Source organism: Coffea arabica, chromosome 4c (assembly GCF_036785885.1).
Source record: "Coffea arabica cultivar ET-39 chromosome 4c, Coffea Arabica ET-39 HiFi, whole genome shotgun sequence".
Classification (NCBI taxonomy): domain Eukaryota; kingdom Viridiplantae; phylum Streptophyta; class Magnoliopsida; order Gentianales; family Rubiaceae; genus Coffea; species Coffea arabica.
The window spans coordinates 28,602,834-28,626,049 of NC_092316.1; the positions used below are offsets into that span (position 1 = coordinate 28,602,834).

The 23,216-nt window shown below is 37.7% G+C and overlaps 1 protein-coding gene across 1 annotated transcript; it reads right to left on the bottom strand.

Annotated features, from left to right (window-relative positions):
* Positions 1–21,450: 21,450 nt before the first annotated feature.
* Positions 21,451–22,997, bottom strand: LOC140004756 (uncharacterized). Its single transcript, XM_072044900.1, has 2 exons — positions 21,597–22,997; positions 21,451–21,489 (listed from the first exon to the last, which is right to left on the bottom strand). The coding sequence occupies exons 1-2, from the start codon at positions 22,995–22,997 to the stop codon at positions 21,451–21,453; spliced, it is 1,440 nt and encodes a 479-aa protein (XP_071901001.1).
* Between the last annotated feature and the right edge of the window lie 219 nt (positions 22,998–23,216).

Consider the following 23,216-nt stretch of genomic DNA (forward strand, 5'->3'; position numbering starts at 1 on the left):
ATTTAATTGAGGGACTTTAGACCCTTATTTTAGGACAATTAAGAGTGAATAATATTTATGTGAATATAAGTGCATTAGAGGTTTAGTGCACTAGTGAAACAAATGTAAGAGGAATCGGACACAAAACGCGCGCGTACGCGCACTATTGGAGAGTTGACTTTTGTATACTTGAAACCAAAATTTGCTAAGCTTCTCACGGAAGCCTTATTATCAGCAAACACTCTTTTTCCCTCTCACTTTGGCCGAACCATCAGCTGCAAAAACAACACCCAAGTTCTTCATTTTCATCCTCATTTCTCCAACAAAAACACCACCAAAAGCCACCAAATTTCATCCACACCTAACTCTACACTTGGAGACCTTATTAAGCTGCAAAAAGGAGCTAACATTCACGATTTTGCTGGAGCAAAAAGGACCGAAAATCACTGCCTTAGACATCAACTAGAGTAAGTGATGATCTAAACCTAGAAACTTGGTTTATGGAAGTTGATTTACACTTATGAGCTCTTGTATTCATGTGAGTGGCTTGTTATTGTTGGAAAATTTGGAAGGTGGGCTCTATGAACTCCCACTCTTGGATTTATGGCAGATATGATGCTTGATGATGGAATTAATGTTGGTTTAGTGCTCAAAATGGTAGATTAATGGTGTATTATTAGTATAAACTTCAAGGAGTGCATGGGGTAAAAAGTTCCGATTCTGCCCCTGCTTTGAACGTTCCTATTTCTGTGGAATTTTGGGGATTTAATGGCTGGTATATGATTTTTATATGTTGTATAGATGGTGTATAAAATTTCGTTGAAAAATATTGAGGTTTGGTTGGTCAAATGGATTAATTTCGTGAAGCTAGTAAATCTGGAAAACTGTTCCGGTAATGCTCAGACAGCTCGCTTGTTTCGTCCATAACTCTGTGCTCCGACGTCGAAATCAAGTGCCGTTGGTGGCATTTGAAACTAGACATTCCCAGATTTCTAACGATATAAAATGCAACCCCTAGTTCTACCCAAGTAGCCCGTACCAACCGTTTTAAGATGACTGTCCTGTTTCTCTGTTTTCCTGGAACGAAGTACAGAGGCTGCAACTTGAGGCTCGAATTTGAGCCAGTTGAGTGTTGAATTTCAAAACAATTTCTTCTGTGAAATTATAGTTTTATGAATGTATTTTCCAACACCACCAACCATGCTTAATTCCAAGTTGAATTGAGTGATTTGTGATCAAAATACGAAACCTGCTCTGTTCTTGAAAACCCTAAATTTTGGGCAAAATTGATGCTAGATTTGGTGTGGACTTGCCAATTGAATTGCTTGGAGTTAAAACACTTACCAAATATACCATGAATGTTCCTCAGGTTTTTCCTATACAAATGAACCATGTTTGAGGGATTTTTCTTGACCAAATGTTTGGAATGGAAAACAAAAAGGTGAAGGCAGTTCTGCCTTAGGATTTTTCAAAACTTTGATTGTTTGGTTGACTACCTTTCCGAAGGTATTTTTCCATGAAATTTGATAGAGGGATACCCTTTATATAAGAGTATTATACTGCCAAATTTGGTACCAATCCGAGTCTATTTCGCTGCTTGACTAAATTGCCAAAGTTTAAGACTTGATATTGGAAAACCCTTGTTTAACAAGGAAATTTGGGTAACTTTGAGCTACCATATCTTGGTGCTCACAACTCCGTTTCTTGTTCCGCTTATTTTGTTGTAAACTCAGATTACAACACTAACAGAGTTGCAAATTTGAAAGGCTAGTTCCAATCAAGTGAATTTTTCCGAATTTTCAAAGTTGGCCAAAAACCAACTTAAATCTGCCTTATGAACCAAAACAGCGACTTTGAGCTTAATTTTGAATGTTTTCCATTTGGAATCTTAGAAAAGTGTATTTTAAGAACTTTTAGTACTTTCAAAGAGGTTTCCAACGGCATCAAGTTTTCCAATTTTTGACCTGTAGAATGTGAGATACGATTTTTCAAAGTATCGTATCAAACTTGAAGTTTTTCCAAATTCCAAGGGAAGGGAGTTTTCAAGTACTCCTTATTCCTTCAATATTTTTTGAACGTTTTATACTTGATTTTCCAAAATGAAAACTTGATTACCCGTGTACTTTAAGAAACTCCATTTAAACTTCGATTTACGAATAATTGAGGTTCATTCTCATGAAATTTTCTTAAATTGTACTAGTGTATAATCTTCCTTGATAATTGGGATATATGAGTGATACTTCACTATTATTTGCTCAGGCGCACACGAGGACCCTCAAGAGGATCCCACGGTGAATGCTTAAATTTTGGTTGAGACTACTTACTACTTGGTGAGTATTAAGTGCATGTTTACTTGAACTCTTGTGAACTTGATACATGCTTGTCTTGCTTAATCTACCTGGTTTTGATAAAATGGAGTCTAGTGTGTACTTTATCGCACTCGTACTCATTTGAAATAATTGATTCATGCTTGGCCTGGCTTGCTAGACTTACAGATCCTGAATTACATGCTTGGACCTGTCAAATACTTGTATACATGACTTGGTATGCTATGAGTGCATACGTCGTTGGAGTGAATCTTCTCGACATTTACATGTACATGGGGGACGCCCAAACTCATAGACCGACCTTGGAACTCGAGCCGGCATGGGTTTGGTCGGGAACCTCGGTGAGCCATGAGATTCACATGATAAGCTTGATCTATTGAGAGATCTTGCTTGACATACTCGTGGAGTATCGCCTTATAAATGTCGTGCGGGCCCGGAACGGTGTACGGTGGACTGATGGGAAGTTAGTGGAGTTCTACGGATTGGAAATACCGACCCGGTTGACGGAGTGTCATCGCAGGGAGGTATACAAATGTCATCGACACAGCAAGTGGAGTTTAGCTCCTGAGAGCTACTATATCCTTGAATTGTTTCTATTTACTTTCACTGGCTTTCTTAATTACTTGTAATTATCTCTTAAACTGTTATTTGGGACTGTTATCTGGACTACGTGCTTGCATGTGTGTTCTTGGCCTCACGAGCATTTTGCTCATCCCGTAGATTTGTTTTCCTTAACAGGGATGGACTTGAAGTGAAACTCAAAGAAACCCTTGGGATGTACATTTATATTAGTGTTTCAAATGTAATTGATTAGACTTTTGACTGTTGTATATTTTGGAAATTGATGTATCTTTTGGGTACCCTGATGTAAGAATTGGATAACTTATGTATCCTGAATTTATGGTGTAAAATTAGACGTTATTTATAGAAGTTTCTGCAGTTATTGTACTTTGTCTTGTCGCTTTGGGATACTATTATATTAAGCTTGAATGAGAATTGTACCGAGTCCTGGCGAGAATTGGGCAGGCGTCCAGCGGATACCCTTTGGTTTGCCTTAGGGAGAAGTGGGGGCGTCACACTTTACATCTAGATATCATGTTTATGTGCTATGTGCTATATGTGATTTATATGTTTATTTGCTTTTATTGTTGTTTTATTTGATTATAATAAATGTATGACGTCACCACACTAGTTCAATGCTAATTGTGACCCTTTTCCGATTCCACACTAGTCCAACGTTAGTTGTGACCCTTTTTTCCGATTTCTCACTAATCCAACGCTAGTGAGAACTTATAAACACAGGTTAGTCCAACGCTAGACCCTTAGGGATCGACCACGCATTAGATCATGTACACATTTCATTCATATTTTCTACTTTTTTAGGATACTTATCATTTTTGCATGATATTGCCCCTAACAAATATCCCTTATCCCTATGTATAAAATATAACATTTAGATTTGCATCTCATTTAGGGAAAAATTAGAAATAGATTAGATCATTTGCTTGACCAAAATTAGGAGAATTAACCCCCTAAATATGGGATATGGACGAGTATGGCTTCTTAGCCGTAATACGCTCGTATGCCTTCTATAAAAAGGGAAATCTAGTCACAAATCTTAACTCCCTGCATGCGTTATGATGCATTCCTTTAGATCATGTATATTTTTTTTCTTTTCTTTCATTCGAGTCTCATATTTTGCATATTCGTGACTCTTCAAAGAATCACTCAGTAGGCATCACAATTAATGTGATTTGTACCAATTAAATTTCGAAGAGATATTCCGACCCCGATACATTAGGTCTAGATTTGCATTCATATAGTAACTGTCGCGCTCCATTTTTAAACAAAATAAATTAGTTTAGAAAAATGAATTTTTGATTAATTTTGCTTGCAAAATTAAAATGAATGTTTGATTGTTTAGAAAATATGGGTTTAAATGGGACATAAAAATGCGACAATTTTGACCTAAAATGACAGTTTAAAAAGAGTTTTAATAAAAAATCGGAGTCGCCACTTGGTATCGAGTTAAGGTGTACCAAGTCACCTAAAAATGAATTTTTCAAGAAAAAAGTAGAAAAAACCCCTTTTAAACGACTCCAATGTCTATGAAAACCAGAAAAAAGGATTCGGGAGTCACATTTGAAGAAAGGGAAGGCAAGAAAAAAATTCAAGGCACCCTTTCAACCTAACCAAAGCTAATTGCATGATTTAGTCAAAGATTTTCTCATTTTAACCTAAAGATTTATCAAATTTGGATGTACTCTATGAATGCAAACCCTAAACCTAGGAGGGTATCAGGGGGTCGGAATATCTCTTCAAATCTTACTTGGTACCAATCACATTAATTGTGATACCCAATCGTAATTCTTTAAAGAGGTCACGGATAATGTAAAAATATGAGACTCTAAGAAAAGAAAAGGAAAATAATAAAGATAATTATAATTATACAAATATACATGACCTAAAGGAATGCATTATAACGGGTGCGGAGATCTAATGTTCGTGACTTCAATTTTCCCTTTTATAGAGGGAATACGAGCGTGCTAAGGTTAGAAAACCAAACTCGTCCATATCCCATATTCAAGGGGTAACTCCTTAACTTAATCAAGCAGATGACCCAAATAACTAGAATGAAATGCAAAATCCTAAAGATCGTGTTTCAAATGCGGGAAAAGGGTAAGGGTTCATGCAAAATGTAAAAGTACTAAAAAGAAAAAATGAATGAAATGTAGTGAAGGCATGCGAGTATGTACTAGCGAGGGGTGGCCCTATTGGGTCTAGCATTGGACTAGCCCTCTACTAACGCTCTCTCACAAGTATTGGACTTGTGAGCAATCGGGAATAAATAGCCATGACTAGCATTGGACTAGCCATGGCCATATCGTGCATCTACATCCACTATTTACATAATCAATAGGCATAGTTAAAGCAACTAGGCATGTGAGCACGTAATTCACATAACACGTAAGCATGCATATCTGGATGCCAAATCCTAGGAAAGCGATTAAACACATAGGCACACACAAGCACATAGCACAAGCCGTATCTATTACATTTGGGGACGGACCTACTACAATCTAATGGGAAAGGAATGGAATAAATAAACAAACCCCCCTAACTATTACAATTTTGGCATTCAAGTGCCTTTCAAATAATTACATTAGAAAAAATGCACCAAATTAAAGTAAAATTAAAGAAATAAATGAATGGAAATGAAATAAAGCATTCAAAATCATGCAATTACACACATAAGACACATAAGTGCACATAGAATAATATATCAGAAATAAGGGATAGAGTGTACCTCTCTTGAATTGGTACCCTAAGGAAATGGAATTACTCTCCTGTTTACCCTCCAAAACAAAGAAAGGGTCAAGGCATCACTTTAATTAACAATTAATTAAATGAAAATTGAACATGAAATTGAATGAATTAAAGTATTTACATAAAATAAATCATCTATATTCAAGAAATTAAAGTGAACAAGAACCTAATAATAAAAAAGTTCTAGGATGAGGTACTAAAATTAGTGATTTAAAATGGAATCTATCAAAGTCAAATACTAAACTTCACAAAAAAGAATGGAAACCGATTTATTAAGATTAAACGATAAAGTTAGCTAAGATTTTAATCAAATGGAAATCAAAACTATAAATTCTTTAAAAAATGATTAAACCTTCCCTATTTCATCATAAAATTCATGAAAAATCTATCCACAATTCACATGAAACATACCAAGGAAAAACATGTTAAAGGGATAAAATTGATTAATCTTTTCAATCTTATGGGCCATAGTAGCATTAAACACAAATCAAGGGTTAAAGTGCAATTTTTGAAACATTTTCCATGCAAACTTCATGCAACCAACGGAAACACTCTCTGCAACAAAAAACCATTACTAATGAAGGCTTTCTGCAACCAAACAAACTTTCGACAAGAAATTTCACACAACACTTTTGAGCTAATCCCAACTAAGCATGGCTAACACTTCTTAAAAATGCAATTCATGGAAGCATTTCATGCAAGTAACAACTACGAAACCAGCTTCTGCAACCGACAGTGAAGCCTGTTGTAGATTCATTTCCAAACTCAAATTTCGGACCCAAACACACAGCTTTGCTCGAAAATTTTTCAACCAAAACCATAATTTGAAACTAAGCAACAAGACACATAACTTCAACATCCAAACAAGCAAGAAACATAGAAGGAACTTATGCAAAATTTTGGAAAAACATTCATGTAAAAATGGTTTGGCAACCTGAAATTCATTTTCCAACAGGTATGTGATCCTGATTCAAGTGGTTTAGACCCCAAACATGCAAACTCAAACGCCACTTATCCAATTTCTTCTTTCCAACATAAGATCAACAAGCAAGTTAGGTGTCAAAACTTGGTGAGCAGTCGCGGAAAGGAAAACAGCAAAGAGAATGCAGCAGCTTTTTACTTCTTTTTAGTTCAGCTAGAGATATTTGCACACAAAGAGCTCAAACCAGCTCTACTAAATTAACAACCAAACCAACCTGTCAAGCTTCAACCCATTGTCATTAACATCCCCTCAGATAAGATCCTCTATTTCTAAAAATCTAACTAAGGCAAGTGAGAATACGACACAACAAAGTAACATGAACACTTGGTGAAACCTCAAGCTTTCGGATCTTCAAAACAAAACAAACCCAACTAATGATTCTTATTTATGAGTTCCCATCAAGAAGGCTGCAAACATAGTTTTGAGATTGATGCTTAAAAAATGCAAGGCACCCTATGGCTGCAACGAATGGGCTTGCCATGTTGCAGCCTACTGTGGCACCGCACCTTGCTGCTTTAAATTGCAGCAAGCATATACACAACATCATTAACACAGCAAACAGGCCCAAAGGAAAACTCAAGCCAAACCAGAACCTCAATCAACAAAAAAATTCGGCTTTATTAACATAGATGTAACAAGCCGAGAGTTTCGAACTTGTTGCAACAGATTCTTATGCACAAACATCAGCTAAAACCATCTGAATCCAAGCGACACAATCTTCAAACATTCTTCCTACTTGCGAACATGAAACATTGAGATTTCAGCATGAACATCAGAATAGAAAACACATACAAACTGGGAACCTTCACAACTATCCCACATATGACTTCAGACGCAGGTTCGAATGAACCAGCCAAGGAAATGTTATTTTCTTTTCAAAGTTAACATCTTTACTACTAAACTATAGCTTGAGAACGAAATTAACAACACCAAATAGATTTGGAACCCTAACAAACTTGTCAGACAAAATAATCAGCAAGAAGGCAACGGCTTTAAGCTATAATGATAAGGAAAATGGCTACTGCAAATCTCTTCGCCATACTTGCAGACTCATCACCAAACAAGATAGCACAACCACTCAAACACATAACCATTAGAAACAACAAACAACCCGTGATTCTCATAGAAACTATCTATAGGAAAAGCTAAAAAAGAAATCTTACAATGCTATTTCGATGGAAGTTGGCAGCAAATATGGAAAAAAAAAAGGATTCCAGTAGCTCCTCTCCTTCTTTTGGTTTGACCCGAAGCTCTCTTATTTTTGTTTTTCTCTGCCTCCCAACCTTTCTTGATTTCTGTTCTTTCTTTTTGCTCTTTCCTTTTGCTGCCCTTATTGCTCCCCTTTTTTTCCGCTGATGCCTTCGGTTCTCGTTTTTTTTCGGCTGCCAACCGATCCTTTTTTCATCAGCCGTCCTCCAGATTCTACTCAAACTCTCTCCCCTTTGTTGCCACTTCATGCATTAAAGGCACCAAAAAAAAAACTAAACCTAAGATGAAAGGCCAAGATTTCAAACCCCAAAATAGGTTTATGTGTCTTGTTCTTGTCCCTTTGATTTTTTTATGAATGAAATCTTTGAGTGATGAGCTGGACTTTATACAAAAAATACAACGGAAATGAGTAAAAATGGAAGAAATGGCCAGCTGCAATTTTTGCTTCTGTACTGACCTCTTGCGCTCTCTTTTTTTTTTTAATGCTAAAAGTTAAGAATAATAATATATCTAATCAATAAAAATGAAAATAATACCAAATAAAGCTAAATTAAAAAAATTTGGTATCTAAAATGCTAAAAAAAACTGTGAGATTGATAAAATAAAATAGATAATAATTATTAAAAAAATAAAATAAAAATAAAAATAAAAAATTTGGTGTCTACAGTTTGCCCCTCTTTATTTGAGTTTCGAAAAAACTCGAGACAAAGACGTAGATACCAAATACTCACATGTGGTTATTCTGTCTTGAACTAAAACCTGTAAGCGTAAAAAGGGTCAACGGAATAAGACCCGAACCTACCATGACATCGGTCAGTGGGATACAACCCAAGACTGCTGAGGTTGGTGGCACAAAATCCAAGCCCGTGATGAAGTGAAGTGAAATGAAGTGTTAGTGGGACTGACCTATGTCTAACGATAAGATGTAATGCACATTAGTGGGATTAACCCAAGTTTAATGGCAATGTGATGAAATGAAATGTATTCAAACTGCAAATGCGAAACATTGAATTTAAACGTGTCACATCAAATAGTGTAGGTTTCTAGAGAGTATCATACCAGGACTCTTATTTTCTATGGCTTATGAATGCAATGGAGACAAAAACCAAGAAAAGTTAGTTCAATCAGATAAATACACATAATACATTATAGCAAAGCAATACATAGAGATAAAACAATAAAAAGAAAAGAAGGGTTGGATCCCTCCCCTCGTGAATAGTGTCCCTAATAGGGTAAGGCAGACTCTACCTTAGGTAAACTATCATGGATGCATGAGGTATTGGCTCACTAATGCATCTAGACTCAATGGATCTTAGATCCCCGAGCCTTCAGACTTGGAAACCAAAGGTCATCACTCCCAAGGTTCCTTGTCGGTGGCTTGAGCGATTCCTCAAACACTGCTACACACACATCATGTCACGGCTACATGTTTGAGTGAATCTGTCAAAAATCCTCAATCTTCGACTAAAAGTTAAAGGCCATCAACCCAAAGGTTAAAATGGAAGATTGAGTGACCCCTTGGATCATGCTACGCACACATCGTGTCGTAATCACAAGTCCAAGTGAGTCGCCTAAAATCCTAATAGGGTGGAGTGACGTGACAAGCCACTAAAAGAAAAATAAATGAGGGATAAAAAATAAAGCATATGCACGTATACTAGTGCTCGTTTGGAGGGGAGGGATCGAGAACCAACGCGAGACTCTAGAGTAATATCCCCATCCCAAATGCAAAGCGCAATACGAATAAGTAAACAAATAAACCATTCTTCACATACACGAAATACGAGAAACGAATACGAGTGTGAAATGCAAAACATCCTAAAAAGAAAAATGCAACCTAAAACATCCAAATATGATAAATAAAAGGGTTAAAAAGAAAAAAAAAACTAAACCAAGTGCTCGGACTCTCTAGCGGTCCCCAGTGGAGTCGCCAAGTTGTCGCGCCCCATTTTTCGCAATGAAAAAATAAATAAAAGGGTGTTTATAAAAAGATGTGATTTATTAATAATAAATGAAAAAGGACTTAAAATGGGACTTAAACAATGCGACAATTTGGGTCCAGAATTTAGTCTAAAAGGGTTTTGAAGAAAAATTATGAGTCGCCACTTGGTATCGAGTTTGGGTGTACCATGTCACCCAAAAAGTGTATTTAAATAAAATAAAATAAAACCCTTTCCGACAACTTCAGGTCTTTGAAAAACAAGAGAAAATGAATTCGGGAGTCACAGTTGAACAAAGGGAAAGCAAAAGTTCGATCAACTCAAACCTAAGGCACCCTTTCAATCTAGTCTAAGTTAGTTGCGAGATTTAGTTAAAATTTTCCTAATCTAACCCTTAATTTATCACATTTGGATGTTTTCTACATGGATGCAAATCTAAATTTATAAAACATCGAAAGGGACAAAATGTTCATTCAAGGGCTTGATCGAACCAATCGCATTAATTGCGAAGGTTAAAATGATTCCTTGAAAGTGTCACGAGTATGCGAATGATGAAATTAAAAGAAAAGAAATTAAATTATATACATATATATAAGTGATTAAAGAAAAAAGGAATGCAACATAAAGGGTACGGGAGAAAAAAACTCGTGACATAATTTTCTTATACATGGATTAATAGGGTATTTAAACTAAAAAGTTATAATCACCCATTTCCCATGTTTGAAAAATAATTATCCTAACATGAACAAGCAAATGAACTAGCTTAAATGAGATGCAATTCTAAATGACATGATTAGCACCTATAGAGGGTAGGGGATAATATAATAGGGAATATCATACCAATGAGAAAAGATTCTAAACATGAAAATATGCATGAAAATGTAGTGAATAGCACACAAAGATGAATCTAGCGCAAGACGACCTAAAGGGTCTAGCATTGGACTAGCCCACTTCTAAAAATCCTTACTAGCGTTGGACTAGCAAGTAAGCAGAGTGGGAAGCCACAAGTAACATTGGACTAGTGTGGTGACGTCATGCATTAACAATTCATAGTGAAACAAATAATGTGAGAGCCCGTAATTTTTTTTAAAGTACTAAGTTTTAATTTTCTTTTAATTGCACGTTTTTTCACATTTTATTGATTTGAAAAATTGTGAAAATAATTTTTATGAGTAAATAGAGTTTTTAAATGATTTTTCTAGTATCGAATAGTTTTTGAGAAATTAAGAGCGTATACCGGACGTGGGACCCACTAGTGCGAAAAGTTCGGAAAAATTCGGCCAGTTCGGTTGAGTTTTGGATACTGGGTTTAATTTACCGGATGTTATGAGATATTTAGAGGTTGCCAAGTGGATAGGTGTGAGAGAGACAAAAAGTTAGGTATACAATTAATGAAGGTGACATGTGTCACCATATGATTAAATCTTGTTTTGACTTACTATTCAACCTTTTACCAATTACTAAATAAAACCAAAAATTGACCAAATATCTTCCATTTCTTACAAGCTTGTGGCTGAACCTCTTGCTCAAGAGAAGAACAAAATCCTCCAACTTCCTACCTCATAATCTTGCTCCAATCTTCAAATTAAACCGATACAATTTCAAATCACTCCATAAAACCTCTCCACTTAGTGATTTTGAGGTGATTGGTGAAGTTATTTGGAAGGTTAAGGTGACCCATAGCTCTCTCTCTCTTGTTTTAAAGGTAAGTCATGAAGTACCACTCTCCTCCCTCTAATGATGCTTAATTGATGCTTAGTGGTGGTATAAGGTGCCACTTTATGGATTATATTGTGATTTTTGGTTGAATTGATGAACTTTTGTAATTTTTGGGGATTTGTCTGTTTTAATATGAACATGATTGTGTGGCTATATATGATGATTGGAAATGGTATATAATGATTCTAGAAGGTGGAAAAAGTGGAAGATTGCAAGTAATTTCTGTTTTGGAAGAAATCTGGAAAATTAGGGTTCCTTGGTTCTTCATTCTGTCCGAAATTTTAGGTCATAGATAGAGGCCGAATTGGCCTTAGCTCAAAACATGAAAGTTGTAGGGAATGATATTTTATAGGTGCCTACAAAATTTCAGGTCAATCAGAGTAGTGTAGAATGAGATAAGTCGAAATTACTATTGCTGTTCTGGTTTTACCTAAAATTGGGATTTGCTTCTGTAATTGGTTGTTTTGGTCTGGATTGCTTTCGAATGAGTTGTTGAGGCCTTCTGATGAAATTTAGCCCTGTTTCTTAGCTTTCAACTGGTTTTGAAATTTCTGGATTTGGACTTGTAGAGCCTGAGTTATGATATTTCCGCTAGAATGTGTTTTGGTGAATCTGTTTTACATTTTGATGTAGTATCTTGCATTTTTGACCTGTTTGCACTCAAAACTGGGTTGAGTGACCTTCTGTGATGTTGTAGCCCTGTCTTTTAGCTTCGAAATGGTGGGTCTTACACCTTCATCCGATAATCATAGGGCATTTGGTGCCATTACCGGAAAAAGAAGTCAAAAACTGTTTTTTCAGGACCAAAGCTAATTGCATTTCCGAATTTTCTGGTTTTCTCTAATGATTGTATATGCTTATGGAACCCTATTAGGGTCATATTTGGCATTGATTTATGATTAGTTATCGAGTCTCATTGTACTTGTTTGTATGTTTTAAGGCTTACTTTTATTCCGGTCATTTCCTAGTTAACTTTTTCTTTGAGCCTAGTGAATGGCTTTTGGAAATGAGGTGAATTTTGTGTGAGATGTTGGGACTGATTCGAGGAAGTAATGAGGCCTTAATGGCTGGAAAAGTAAGAAATTTAGGGGAAGTGCTGCCCGATTTTCTAGGCCGTTTGGTTCTTTTAAGTTGGATTTGCCTTTTGGTAGAAATAAAAAGGGCTTTTGGGTTGTTGAACCTAGGTCTTTATGCTATCTTTTTGTTCCCAAAAATCATGTTTTGTACCCTTGCATTAGTGATTATTTGGCGAGGCATACGACTAGTAGTCGAGCCTCATGTGCATTTTGTTTACTCGATTATGGATGTGAAACCTTCAATTGGTTTATTTTGGTTATTTTAGGGTTTCTTGGCGATTAAGGCCAATCTGAAGTAAAAACTTTTGAAGTTGAGCCGGTGAGTGTACCACTCCCCTCCATTGCTGTTTAACTTGATTTCTGCTCTTCAATCTGTTTAATTTGTTTGAGACGAGGGTGTACTTTATCACACTCGTTCTCTTGTCTGTTCATATGCCAATTTTGGTGTCAATTTGAATCTGTATCTGTATCTGATATCTGTATCTGTATCTGTATCTGTTTGGACGTCGTTTGGAAACTTGTAACCAACGACCTTTCTGTGACCTGTGAGCTCAAATCCTGTGGCTAAGTTATTCGAGTCGGGCCGGCAAGGGCCTGGACGATTAGATAACGAACCACGGTAGTCTGTTTTGGGATCTCTGGGTATTGAGACCCTTGATTCCGGTATACTCGAGTATTACCATTTCTGTTCGGTTACGGTGAGCGGGCCCGGTAAAGGGGTGTTTGGTGGACGGAATTCGGTGTAAAGAGGGGTCTACGGACGCGTTGGTTCTATATACGTTGACGGAGAGTCAACCGGTTTGGATCAAGTACTGCGCTGGAAATTTGGCTCCTGAGAGCCACCCGTATCCTTCTGATTTGAATCATTGGTTCCTTTGCTTTACATCTGGCATGTGTACTTGAGTTACTAAACGTGAAATGCCATGATTTTATTGCTATCTGTTTGGTACCTCATTGAGCGCATGCTCACCCCTTTCTGTTCCTTTTGTTTTCCTTATAGGAAAATAAACACTTTTGGTCTGGATTTAACAAATAGCTGCCAAATTGAGCTAGTTGAACATATCTTTTGTATAGCTCATGTATTAAAATCCTAAATGTACTTTTGGGGACTATTTCCTTTTGATTTGGCAAACTAGACATGTATCCACTTTTGAATACTTTTGTATGTGGCGACCCCACTTCCCCCTGAGGCGAACCAAAGGGTTGGCGGGCCGTCTGCCCAGCTCTCGCCAGGACTCACGCAAGCATTCTAGCCCAAATCCTTTCAAGGATAACTTAAATTATTACAAAAACAAGTTTCCTCGAATGGAGTCATCCTTAAAGCCACAGTATCTTCAAAGATAGCGATGATAAAATCGCCAGTCGAGACCCTTAAACGTCCCACGTGCTACTTATTAAAGTACAAAGTCATAGCAAACCGTAAAGATAAAATTCATAAATCCGTAATACAACTTACAAGCCAAGTAATCGAATTAAGGTTACACATTTTCCAGCTTCAAGTGGCAATCCAAAGGAAAAGTGAATTATCCCAAATAACACATTACAACCCATATATTAGGTTATAATACTCAAATACAATCCAAAAGGAAAACATAAGTAAGCATCCAGCTCTCAGTATCCAGAACCTGTTAAGGAAAACAATAAACGTGGGGTGAGCTAAAGCTCAGTGGTGCCCCAAAACATGCAATCACATAAATCAAACAGCGGTTAATAATTTAAATCAAATCGAAACAGTTAGGAAAGCGTGTAACAGCACAAGGTAGGATACAAGGGCTCTCAGGCGCCATTTTCCACGCTTGATCAGATACCATCGTAGTTGACCCTCCGTCAACTTTCCCTACTTAATTTCCATGTAGATACACTTATTTTAATCCTAACCCGTCACCGTTCATACCTCTGCTTTGGGCCCAAACTTCATCTACCGACGCAGTATACTCGAGATATACCCGTAATAAAATTTGTCGAGGGATTCACCCAACGACTTTATTGTAGATCGATTCAGATGTCGAGGGATTCACCCAACGACTCACTACAATTAGATTCAAGGGTTTTGTAGTTAGATTCAGATGTCGAGGGATTCACCCAGCGACTAACTACGTTTAGGTTTAATGTTTTTGTAGTTAGATTCAGATGTCGAGGGATTCACCCAGCGACTAACTACATTTTGATTCACAGATTCAGATGTTATGGTAGTTGGATTCAGATGTCGAGGGATTCACCCAGCGACGCAACTACATTTAGATTCATTAGAAAATGTTTCACACATGTCACCACTCGAACGGCTAGTGCGATAAAGTACACACTGCTCACTTCGATGGGTCAAAATCATTTATTGCATTTTGGCAATCATCACATAGCGAATTGATAAAGTGCTTAACCACGTAACATAGAACAAGCAGGGACACTCACCAAGAGTGAAGTTCAGATATTGGATTGAGGATCGAGTTCCGCGTCCTCGTAAAATCCTAGGATATCAGAATTTAAGCCATAAGTTTTCTATTGGAACTGTTGGCTTGCGCATGTAGAGTTTTCTAGCATGATGCTAGTTTACTTTTTCTCAAAATATTTTACTTGGAATCGAGCTTGTGAGAACCGTACAGTATTTTCTTATAAGATTTCTGGAATACTTTTCCTCGAAGAAAATACTATTATTATTTTCTTAAAATAAGTTGGTAAGCTATTTAAATATCGAGGCTAAGAGTATACCTTGAGAAAAAGTTCCTTTGAGTGGCGGTGCTTGCAAAATCTTTGCTAAGGCTTTAGGGTAAGGTCTATTGAAAAATGTTGCTAGAATAAGGTTTTTCTTGCCGAGCGAGTTTTCTATGCATATAGCTAAGGTGATCACGACTCACCTTTTAAACTTTTCCTTAGTTACAACTAGCCTTAGGCGATTTATAAAGAAGGAAGGAATTTGAAACAAAACTAAGGTTTTGAGTCTGGGGAAATCATTTTCCCAAATTAATAAGGCTAGTCTAGCTTAAGGGGTAAAAGTCATGTTGCCCAAGTTTCTAAGGCAAAAATAGTAGATACTATGTTTAGTAGTACGATGCTAGATCTGTACCGTTCAAAACTTGAAGCAAAATATTTTTCATTTACTTAGTCAAGCGTTTACTTGGAGTCACAAGGTCGGTACAATTTCTCACATTTTCGATTCCAATCCAAAATCACATTTTCTCAATATTGCACAATTAGAATTTAAACAGTAATAACACTAGAGCTCTTCAATTCTTAGCCCTGTGTTCCAACAAATTTATATCTAAGCATAAACAGGAAAATTTACCAAGGCTGCGTCAATACTTAGCACTTGGTAATCAGTACTTATATCAACTCACAGTTTCACAAAATAGTAGCACAGATTTCTAAACAATTTCAGAAATTCAGTTATCCATTCAGGGTGGGAGTTCATAGAGCCCACCATCAGCCAATTTCCAATAACTCAACCATTAACTCAAAAGTGGGAATTCATAGAGCCCACTGTCCACAATTTCAACCATTAGCTTTTCAGGCATTGAAATACGAGTAGAAATTGTTTCACTGGCCAGGCTTAAACATACGTTTAGCAAATACCTTCTTACATCTAACTCTTTGAGAATTTCATGAACGCAATAGAGTCAAACCACAATTCAGTCAAGAGTTGGAACCACTAGTAATATAAAGTCTCAATCCGAATTCAAGTTGAGATTTAAAATGAAACAGGTCATTCATGCCAAACAGTTTACTTTGAAAATTCACCGACAGTAATACACATGGCGTAAAAATACGAAATTTCTACAGGGCGAAGATCTATGATTCTAGTTTCAAATGCCGCTGACGGCGTCTTAAACGGATTTTCCTACACCAAGGTATAACCGTTTTATCGAGACTGGTCAGGGACTTCCGAAAGTCTGGAGTTTCATTTTTCACTTATGAAAAACTCCTTTTTCTTTTCTTTTCACACCAAAAGTTTTTATTCAAACCATCGTACATTTCTTATAGGGCTCCAAAACAACATATTCCAAGCATCATTTTTCAAGAAAATTTCCAAGAACCAAGCAAATTTTTCAACTCAATTCTCGGCTATCTCAACGAAAATTCCAGCAATTGTATACTAGCGTTTTTGGTTTCAGTTTTATATGTACTAATTGGTTCTTTGCTGAACAAATTGTATATCTTAAAATTTGTATCTCTTATGAAATTCTGAGCCACCATAATCCAAGGGAAATCAAATAAATTTCCAAAAACTAATTACAATTTCCAAGGACAACTGAAATTCTGGTTCGTGCCACTTGGATATCAACAAAATTTCCAGCAGCTAAAGGTTTACAAAAATCCAAGCTTTCCTTAGTTTAAACATGGTGTTAGGAACTCAAATTCAGCAATCAAACACTTAGCTGGCTATTAAAATTTTCCATTCCAAAAATCAGATTCATTCCACAATTAAAAGCATCCAGAAAATTCAGAGCTTTTATCCAACAGCCACGGATGAACATGCATGAAAAAAAATGTTCGGTAATCATTTTATTTTTTTTCTGGCTAAAACATGCTTTAAAACTCTCAAATTCCTTATGCACGTATCAAGCTAGCATATGAATATTTCCAGCTCAGAAATCAAGTTCAAATAATATCCATAACCATCAAAATTTCCAGAAATTTTTCTGTTTGGTCCGGATGATCTTGCCTTAAGGCAGATTGCACTTTTGAATTTTTATTCCTCTGCTTTAACAACTAATTAGCTACATGCAGGGCCTAAGTACTCTTTATTAGCTATATAATTATGATTATAAGCCCAAATTACAAAAATCAAAACCAGTTTAAGCTGCACTACCCCAAGCAAGCTCACGGCAAAATTTTCTAGCCAAGACAGAATTTTCCACAGCTTTGTTTTCACCATTTGATTGCGAAATTTAACACATGCAAGACTCTAATCCTGATAATCATCCAAAATCCAGTTAGATAAACATCATTCATGCTCAGATTGTCCAAATTCAGACCCATTCAGCAACCAAAATAAAACAAGTGCATCAAGCTCACGGCAGAAACAGATTTTCTGTTTTCGTTTTGTTTTCTTGGTTAGCCGAGTTAATCATCCTCATTCCAGCCTCAAACGTCATGTTGTTAGCTAGACAAACATGGATATCAACTCAAATTATCACATTTAATTACACTAGACTGCAATACAAAATTTCCAGCTCACGGTAATTCCATTTCATCAACCAGATTTTCTAAACTCTGATTTCATCATCCGGCTATACCACAGTACATGCATGCCCATATAGGTTTCAATCTACTTCTGACAAATCCTAAAATGATCCAAAAGTTACCTCAAAAACAAGATAAGCCCTCACGCAAGAGATTCGAAATTCCTATCCTCAGCTCGCGGACAGACCAGAGAATTTTCTGCTCGCTGATTCTTTTTTTTTTTTTTTCTTCTTGCTCTCGGTCACAGCAGGGACTCCCTCTCCTCTCGGTCGATACTAACGATGCAGTGTGGATTGGGGTGCGGCTTGTGGTTGTGGTCTGAGGTGTAGTGGTGCAGAGAAGGGAAATGGAGCTCGGTTGAGTGTATAATGTGTTTGAGTATTGAATTGGATAAGTTTCTCACTGGCCGATTGAAGAGGTAGCGTGCAAGGTTATGGAATGGTGCTGCTGATTTGAGGGTGGTAGAGTGTTGATGGAGGTGGTGTGCTGCAGTGGTGAAATGAGGGATTGGCCGGCAGGGTTGGTGGAGCTTCGGTTGGCCAGCTTGGAAGGCTGGTGATCATGGTGTCCGGGGGCTGTTTGGTTGAGCAGGGAATGGTTGTGGCCGTGAGTGGTATTTGGTGAAATGGTGAGGGTGTTTTAGTCTTTCTACTAATCCTCCAATTAGCCACTCCGGTCCTTGGTCCTAATTAAGCTCCAAAACTTGTCCCCAAAATGCTTTGAACGCCTAATAGAATTGCTAATCTTACAAGACTATGATTATTGAAAACTTAGGTTTTGAATATAATTATAGAACTTGTATTAAATTAAATCTAGAATTTTATTAATTGCCAATTAGTATTAAGCTTCCTATAATAATCTTGGTTGGTTAGTTAAACTATTAAGATCAAGTTTGACCAATTATAAAAACATCTAACATTTGTGTTAATACAAGAAGAAAATTTAATCTAGCTCTACAAGTCGTAGCTTAGATTAGCGAAATCAAGGGATTCATTACTTAGGAAATTATATAAACTTCCACGTAAACATGTTTTACGTAATTAATTGCCAACAAATCAAAGTAGTACTAGAAAATATTAAAGAGCAAATAAAATGCAATTGACACATGAAATATTATTTATATAAGCATTTTCAGGGTTCTCACATCCTCCCCTCCTTACAAGAATTTTGTCCTCAAAATTCATACTTTCTAATGAAATAAATCAGGATACTTTTTCTGCATTTCCTCTTCTAATTCCCAAGTTGCTTCCTCCAGCCCATGATTTCTCCATAACATTTTTACCAGAGGAATTTTCTTGTTCCTTAGCTCCTTCACTTCTCTTTCCAAAATCTTGACTGGTCCTTCTTCATAGCTTAACGTCTCATCCACCTCAATTCCTTCTAGTTGCAGCACATGGCTTGGGTCAGGGTAATATTTCCTAAGCATGGATACATGAAATACATCGTGAATCCTAGCCATGCTTGCAGGCAATTTCAGCTGATATGCTACATTCCCAACTTTCCTCAAAATTTCAAAAGGTCCGATATACCTTGGCTTCAGTTTCTTACCTTTCTTAGATACTACTCCGCTCTTCAAGGGTTTAACTCTTAGGAAAACCTTGTCCCCTATTTCAAACTCCAAACCTTTCCTCCTTGTGTCGGCGTAGCTCTTTTGTCTACTTTGGGCAATTTGAAGCCTTTCTCTAATAAGTTTCACCTTCTCCTGGGCTTCTTCTATCCAAGGTATGGCTGTAGGGTCTAAAATCTTCTTTTCTCCAACTTCATCCCAATGAATCGGAGATCGACACCTTCTCCCGTACAAAGCTTCATAAGGTGCCATTTGAATTGAAGCCTGATAGCTATTATTATATGCAAATTCTACCAAGGTCATATATTTACTCCATTTACCTCCAAAATCCAATATACACGATCTTAGCAGGTCCTCCAAAGTTTGGATTGTCCTTTCCGATTGCCCGTCGGTTTGGGGATGATACGCAGTACTAAATTTCAACTTGGTCCCCAAAGACTCTTGAAATTTCTGCCAAAAACGCGAGACAAACCTTGGATCTCGGTCGGACACGATACTCACTGGAATACCATGTAGTCTTAGGATCTCTTCTGTGTACAACTTGACCAATTTCTCCAATGAAAAACTCATGCTCACAGGTAGGAAATGTGCAGACTTAGTGAGCCGATCGACTATTACCCAAATTGCATCAAATCCTTTTTGACTTTTAGGCAGTCCCGTTACAAAATCCATGGTGATGTGTTCCCATTTCCATTCAGGGATTTCTAACGGTTGCAACAAACCAGAGGGCTTCTGATGCTCTGCTTTTACTTGTTGGCAAGTTAAACATTTCTGTACATACTCTGCCACGTCCTTTTTCAAACCTTCCCACCAATATAAACTCTTCACATCATGATACATCTTGGTCACTCCTGGATGTATAGTATACTTTGATCGATGTGATTCTTCCAAAATTTCTTTTCTGATCTCTTCATCTGTCGGAATCACAATACGATCTCGGAACCTCAATACACCTTCAGACCCTAATTTAAAATCTAGGATTTCTCCTTTTTGTACTTTTTCCAAATTCTTCTGAATCACAGGGTCCGATTTCTGAGCCTCCTTAATACGCTCTAGTAATGGTGATTTCAGAGATAGATTCCCAAATAATATCTTCAATTTCTCCAAGCGAGGATTCCAATTACTTATTTCTTCTAGCATGTCCCATTCTTTAACCATCAACCCCGCTATTTGGGCCTTTCTACTTAAAGCGTCAGCTACCACATTTGCTTTGCCTGGATGGTAGTTGATCGAACAATCATAATCTTCCAAAAATTCTACCCATCGCCTTTGTCTCAAGTTCAACTCCTTCTGGGAGAACAAGTACTTGAGGCTCTTATGATCTGTAAAAACCTCAAAAGTCACGCCATACAAGTAGTGTCTCCATTTCTTTAAGGCGAAAATCACTGCTGCTAACTCTAGGTCATGAGTTGGGTAGTTCTGTTCATGAGGCTTCAATCTCCTGGAAGCATAAGCAATTACTTTACCCTTTTGCATTAAAACACATCCGAGACCTTCTCCAGAGGCATCGGAGTACACGGCATAACCTTCGTCTCCATCAGGTAACACCAAAACAGGAGCGGATGTTAAACGCCTCTTTAACTCCTGAAAACTTGACTCGCATTTTGGAGTCCAGATAAACTTATTTCCTTTCTTGGTTAGCTCGGTCATAGGTCCTGCAATCTTCGAAAAATCCTTGATAAATCGCCTATAATAACCTGCTAAACCCAAGAAACTTCTTATTTCAGTTGGAGTTTCTGGCCGCTTCCAATTCATAACGGCTTCAACTTTTGCCGGATCCACGGCAATTCCATCTTTGGAAACCTTATGCCCTAGAAAGGAAATCTCTTCTAACCAAAACTCGCACTTGCTGAATTTTGCATACAACTTATGCTCTCTTAGTATCTGCAATACTATCTCCAAATGTTTAACGTGTTCCTCCTGAGTCTTGGAGTATATCAAAATATCATCTATGAAAACTACTACAAATTGGTCCAGGTATTTCTTAAAAATTCTCTGCATCAAATCCATAAATGCAGCTGGTGCATTAGTTAAACCAAAAGGCATGACTGCGAACTCAAAATGTCCATATCTTGTCCTAAAAGCAGTCTTGGGTATGTCTTCCTTCTTAATCTTCAGCTGGTAATACCCTTGCCTTAAATCCAACTTAGAGAAGACCACTGATCCTTGCAGTTGGTCGAACAAACTATCAATCAACGGTAGAGGGTATTTATTCTTAATAGTAACCTCATTTAACCCTCGGTAATCGATACATAGCCTCAAACTCCCGTCCTTTTTCTTAACAAATAGAACGGGTGCTCCCCATGGTGAGTCACTTTCCTTCACGAAACCTTTCTCCAACAGGTCTTGTAACTGGATTTTCAACTCTTTAAGCTCGGCAGGAGCCATTCGGTACGGAGTCTTAGAAATTGGAGCCGTTCCAGGCACCAAGTCGATCTTAAACTCTACCTCTCTCTCTGGTGGTAAAGTCATTAATTCTTCAGGGAAAACATCCGAAAATTCCCGTACCACTAGCACATCTTCTAATCTTACTTGATCACTGGGAGTATTGATCAAGAAGGCTATGAAACCTTGAGCTCCTTTAGATAACATTTTCCTTGCCCGTATTCCCGAGACCATAGCAGAAGATGCTAACCTACCTTTGACATCTAACCTCAGGGTTGCTTCTCCAGGTATACAAAATTCCACTATTTTTTCTCGGCAGTCAAGCTTAGCATGATGGTGACCTAGGAAATCCATTCCTATGATAACATCGTAACCTTTTATATCCAAACTGATCAGATCCACTAACATTTTTCGCTCTCCAACCCAGAATTCGCAATTCCTATAAGTCAAGCTAGTGATTACCTTCTTATTACCCATTGGTGTCCTAATTTCAAGATCGTAGGGTAATCTAACAGGTTGCACTTCTATTCCGGACATAAAAGATGGATTTACAAATGAATGCGTTGCACCAGGGTCAATTAACACTTTAGCTAATCTATGAAAAATGGGAAGTGTACCTTCCACAACTTCCGAGGAATCAGGTACGGGTTGATCATCTATAGCATACACTCTGGCAGGAACTGTTGGCCGGCTCCCTCCAGAAGTGTTTGGTCTAGCTTTCTGAGGAGTTCCTTCCTGCACCTTTGGACATCCTGAGATTTGGTGCTCACTACTTCCACATCTCAAGCACCTTCCTTGCTTCTTCCAGCAACTATCCATAGAATGACCAGGTTTCTTGCAATAGGCACATGTCACTTGAGGAACTATTGCTCGACCCCCTTGCGGCCGATTCCTAGGTTGTCCTCTTCCAATTGGTCCCCCTCTAGCTCCAATATTTCGTCCTCCTGCATTCCTGGCCCCGTTTCCTCTTGCTTGGGCGCCTCGTGGTGCTCCAGAACTATTCACTCCACTAGTTCCTCGGCCCACTTTGGCCGGTGGAGCATTTCCAAAAGTCGGCTCCCGACTACTGCTAGGAGCAAATCTTTTCTTGGACTGAAAGGACTTCACTTGAGCTCTGGCTACTTCAACTCGCTGCGCTCTTTCTACAGCCTCAGCGAAGGTATCTATCCTTACAACAGCTAAACTTTCCTGTAGTTCCACATTCAAACCCTGCACAAACCTCCGAACACGCCTTTGCTCGGTGGCTATCAACTCAGGTGCAAAGCGTGACAGCTTTGTGAACTGGACCTCATATTCGGCGACACTCATCGCCCCTTGTTTGCATCTAATGAAATCATCCTCTCTCTTCTCCTGAATGAGAGGTGGAAGGAATTTGGCATTGAACTCCCTTGTGAAGTTCGCCCAAGTCCTTGGCGTATGGTTAGTCTCCCACGTAATCCTTACTAGATTCCACCAGGAGCGAGCAGCTCCCTCAAACTGGAAGGTAGCAAAAGTCACTTTTCGCTCCTCGGTATAGTTCAAGGCAGC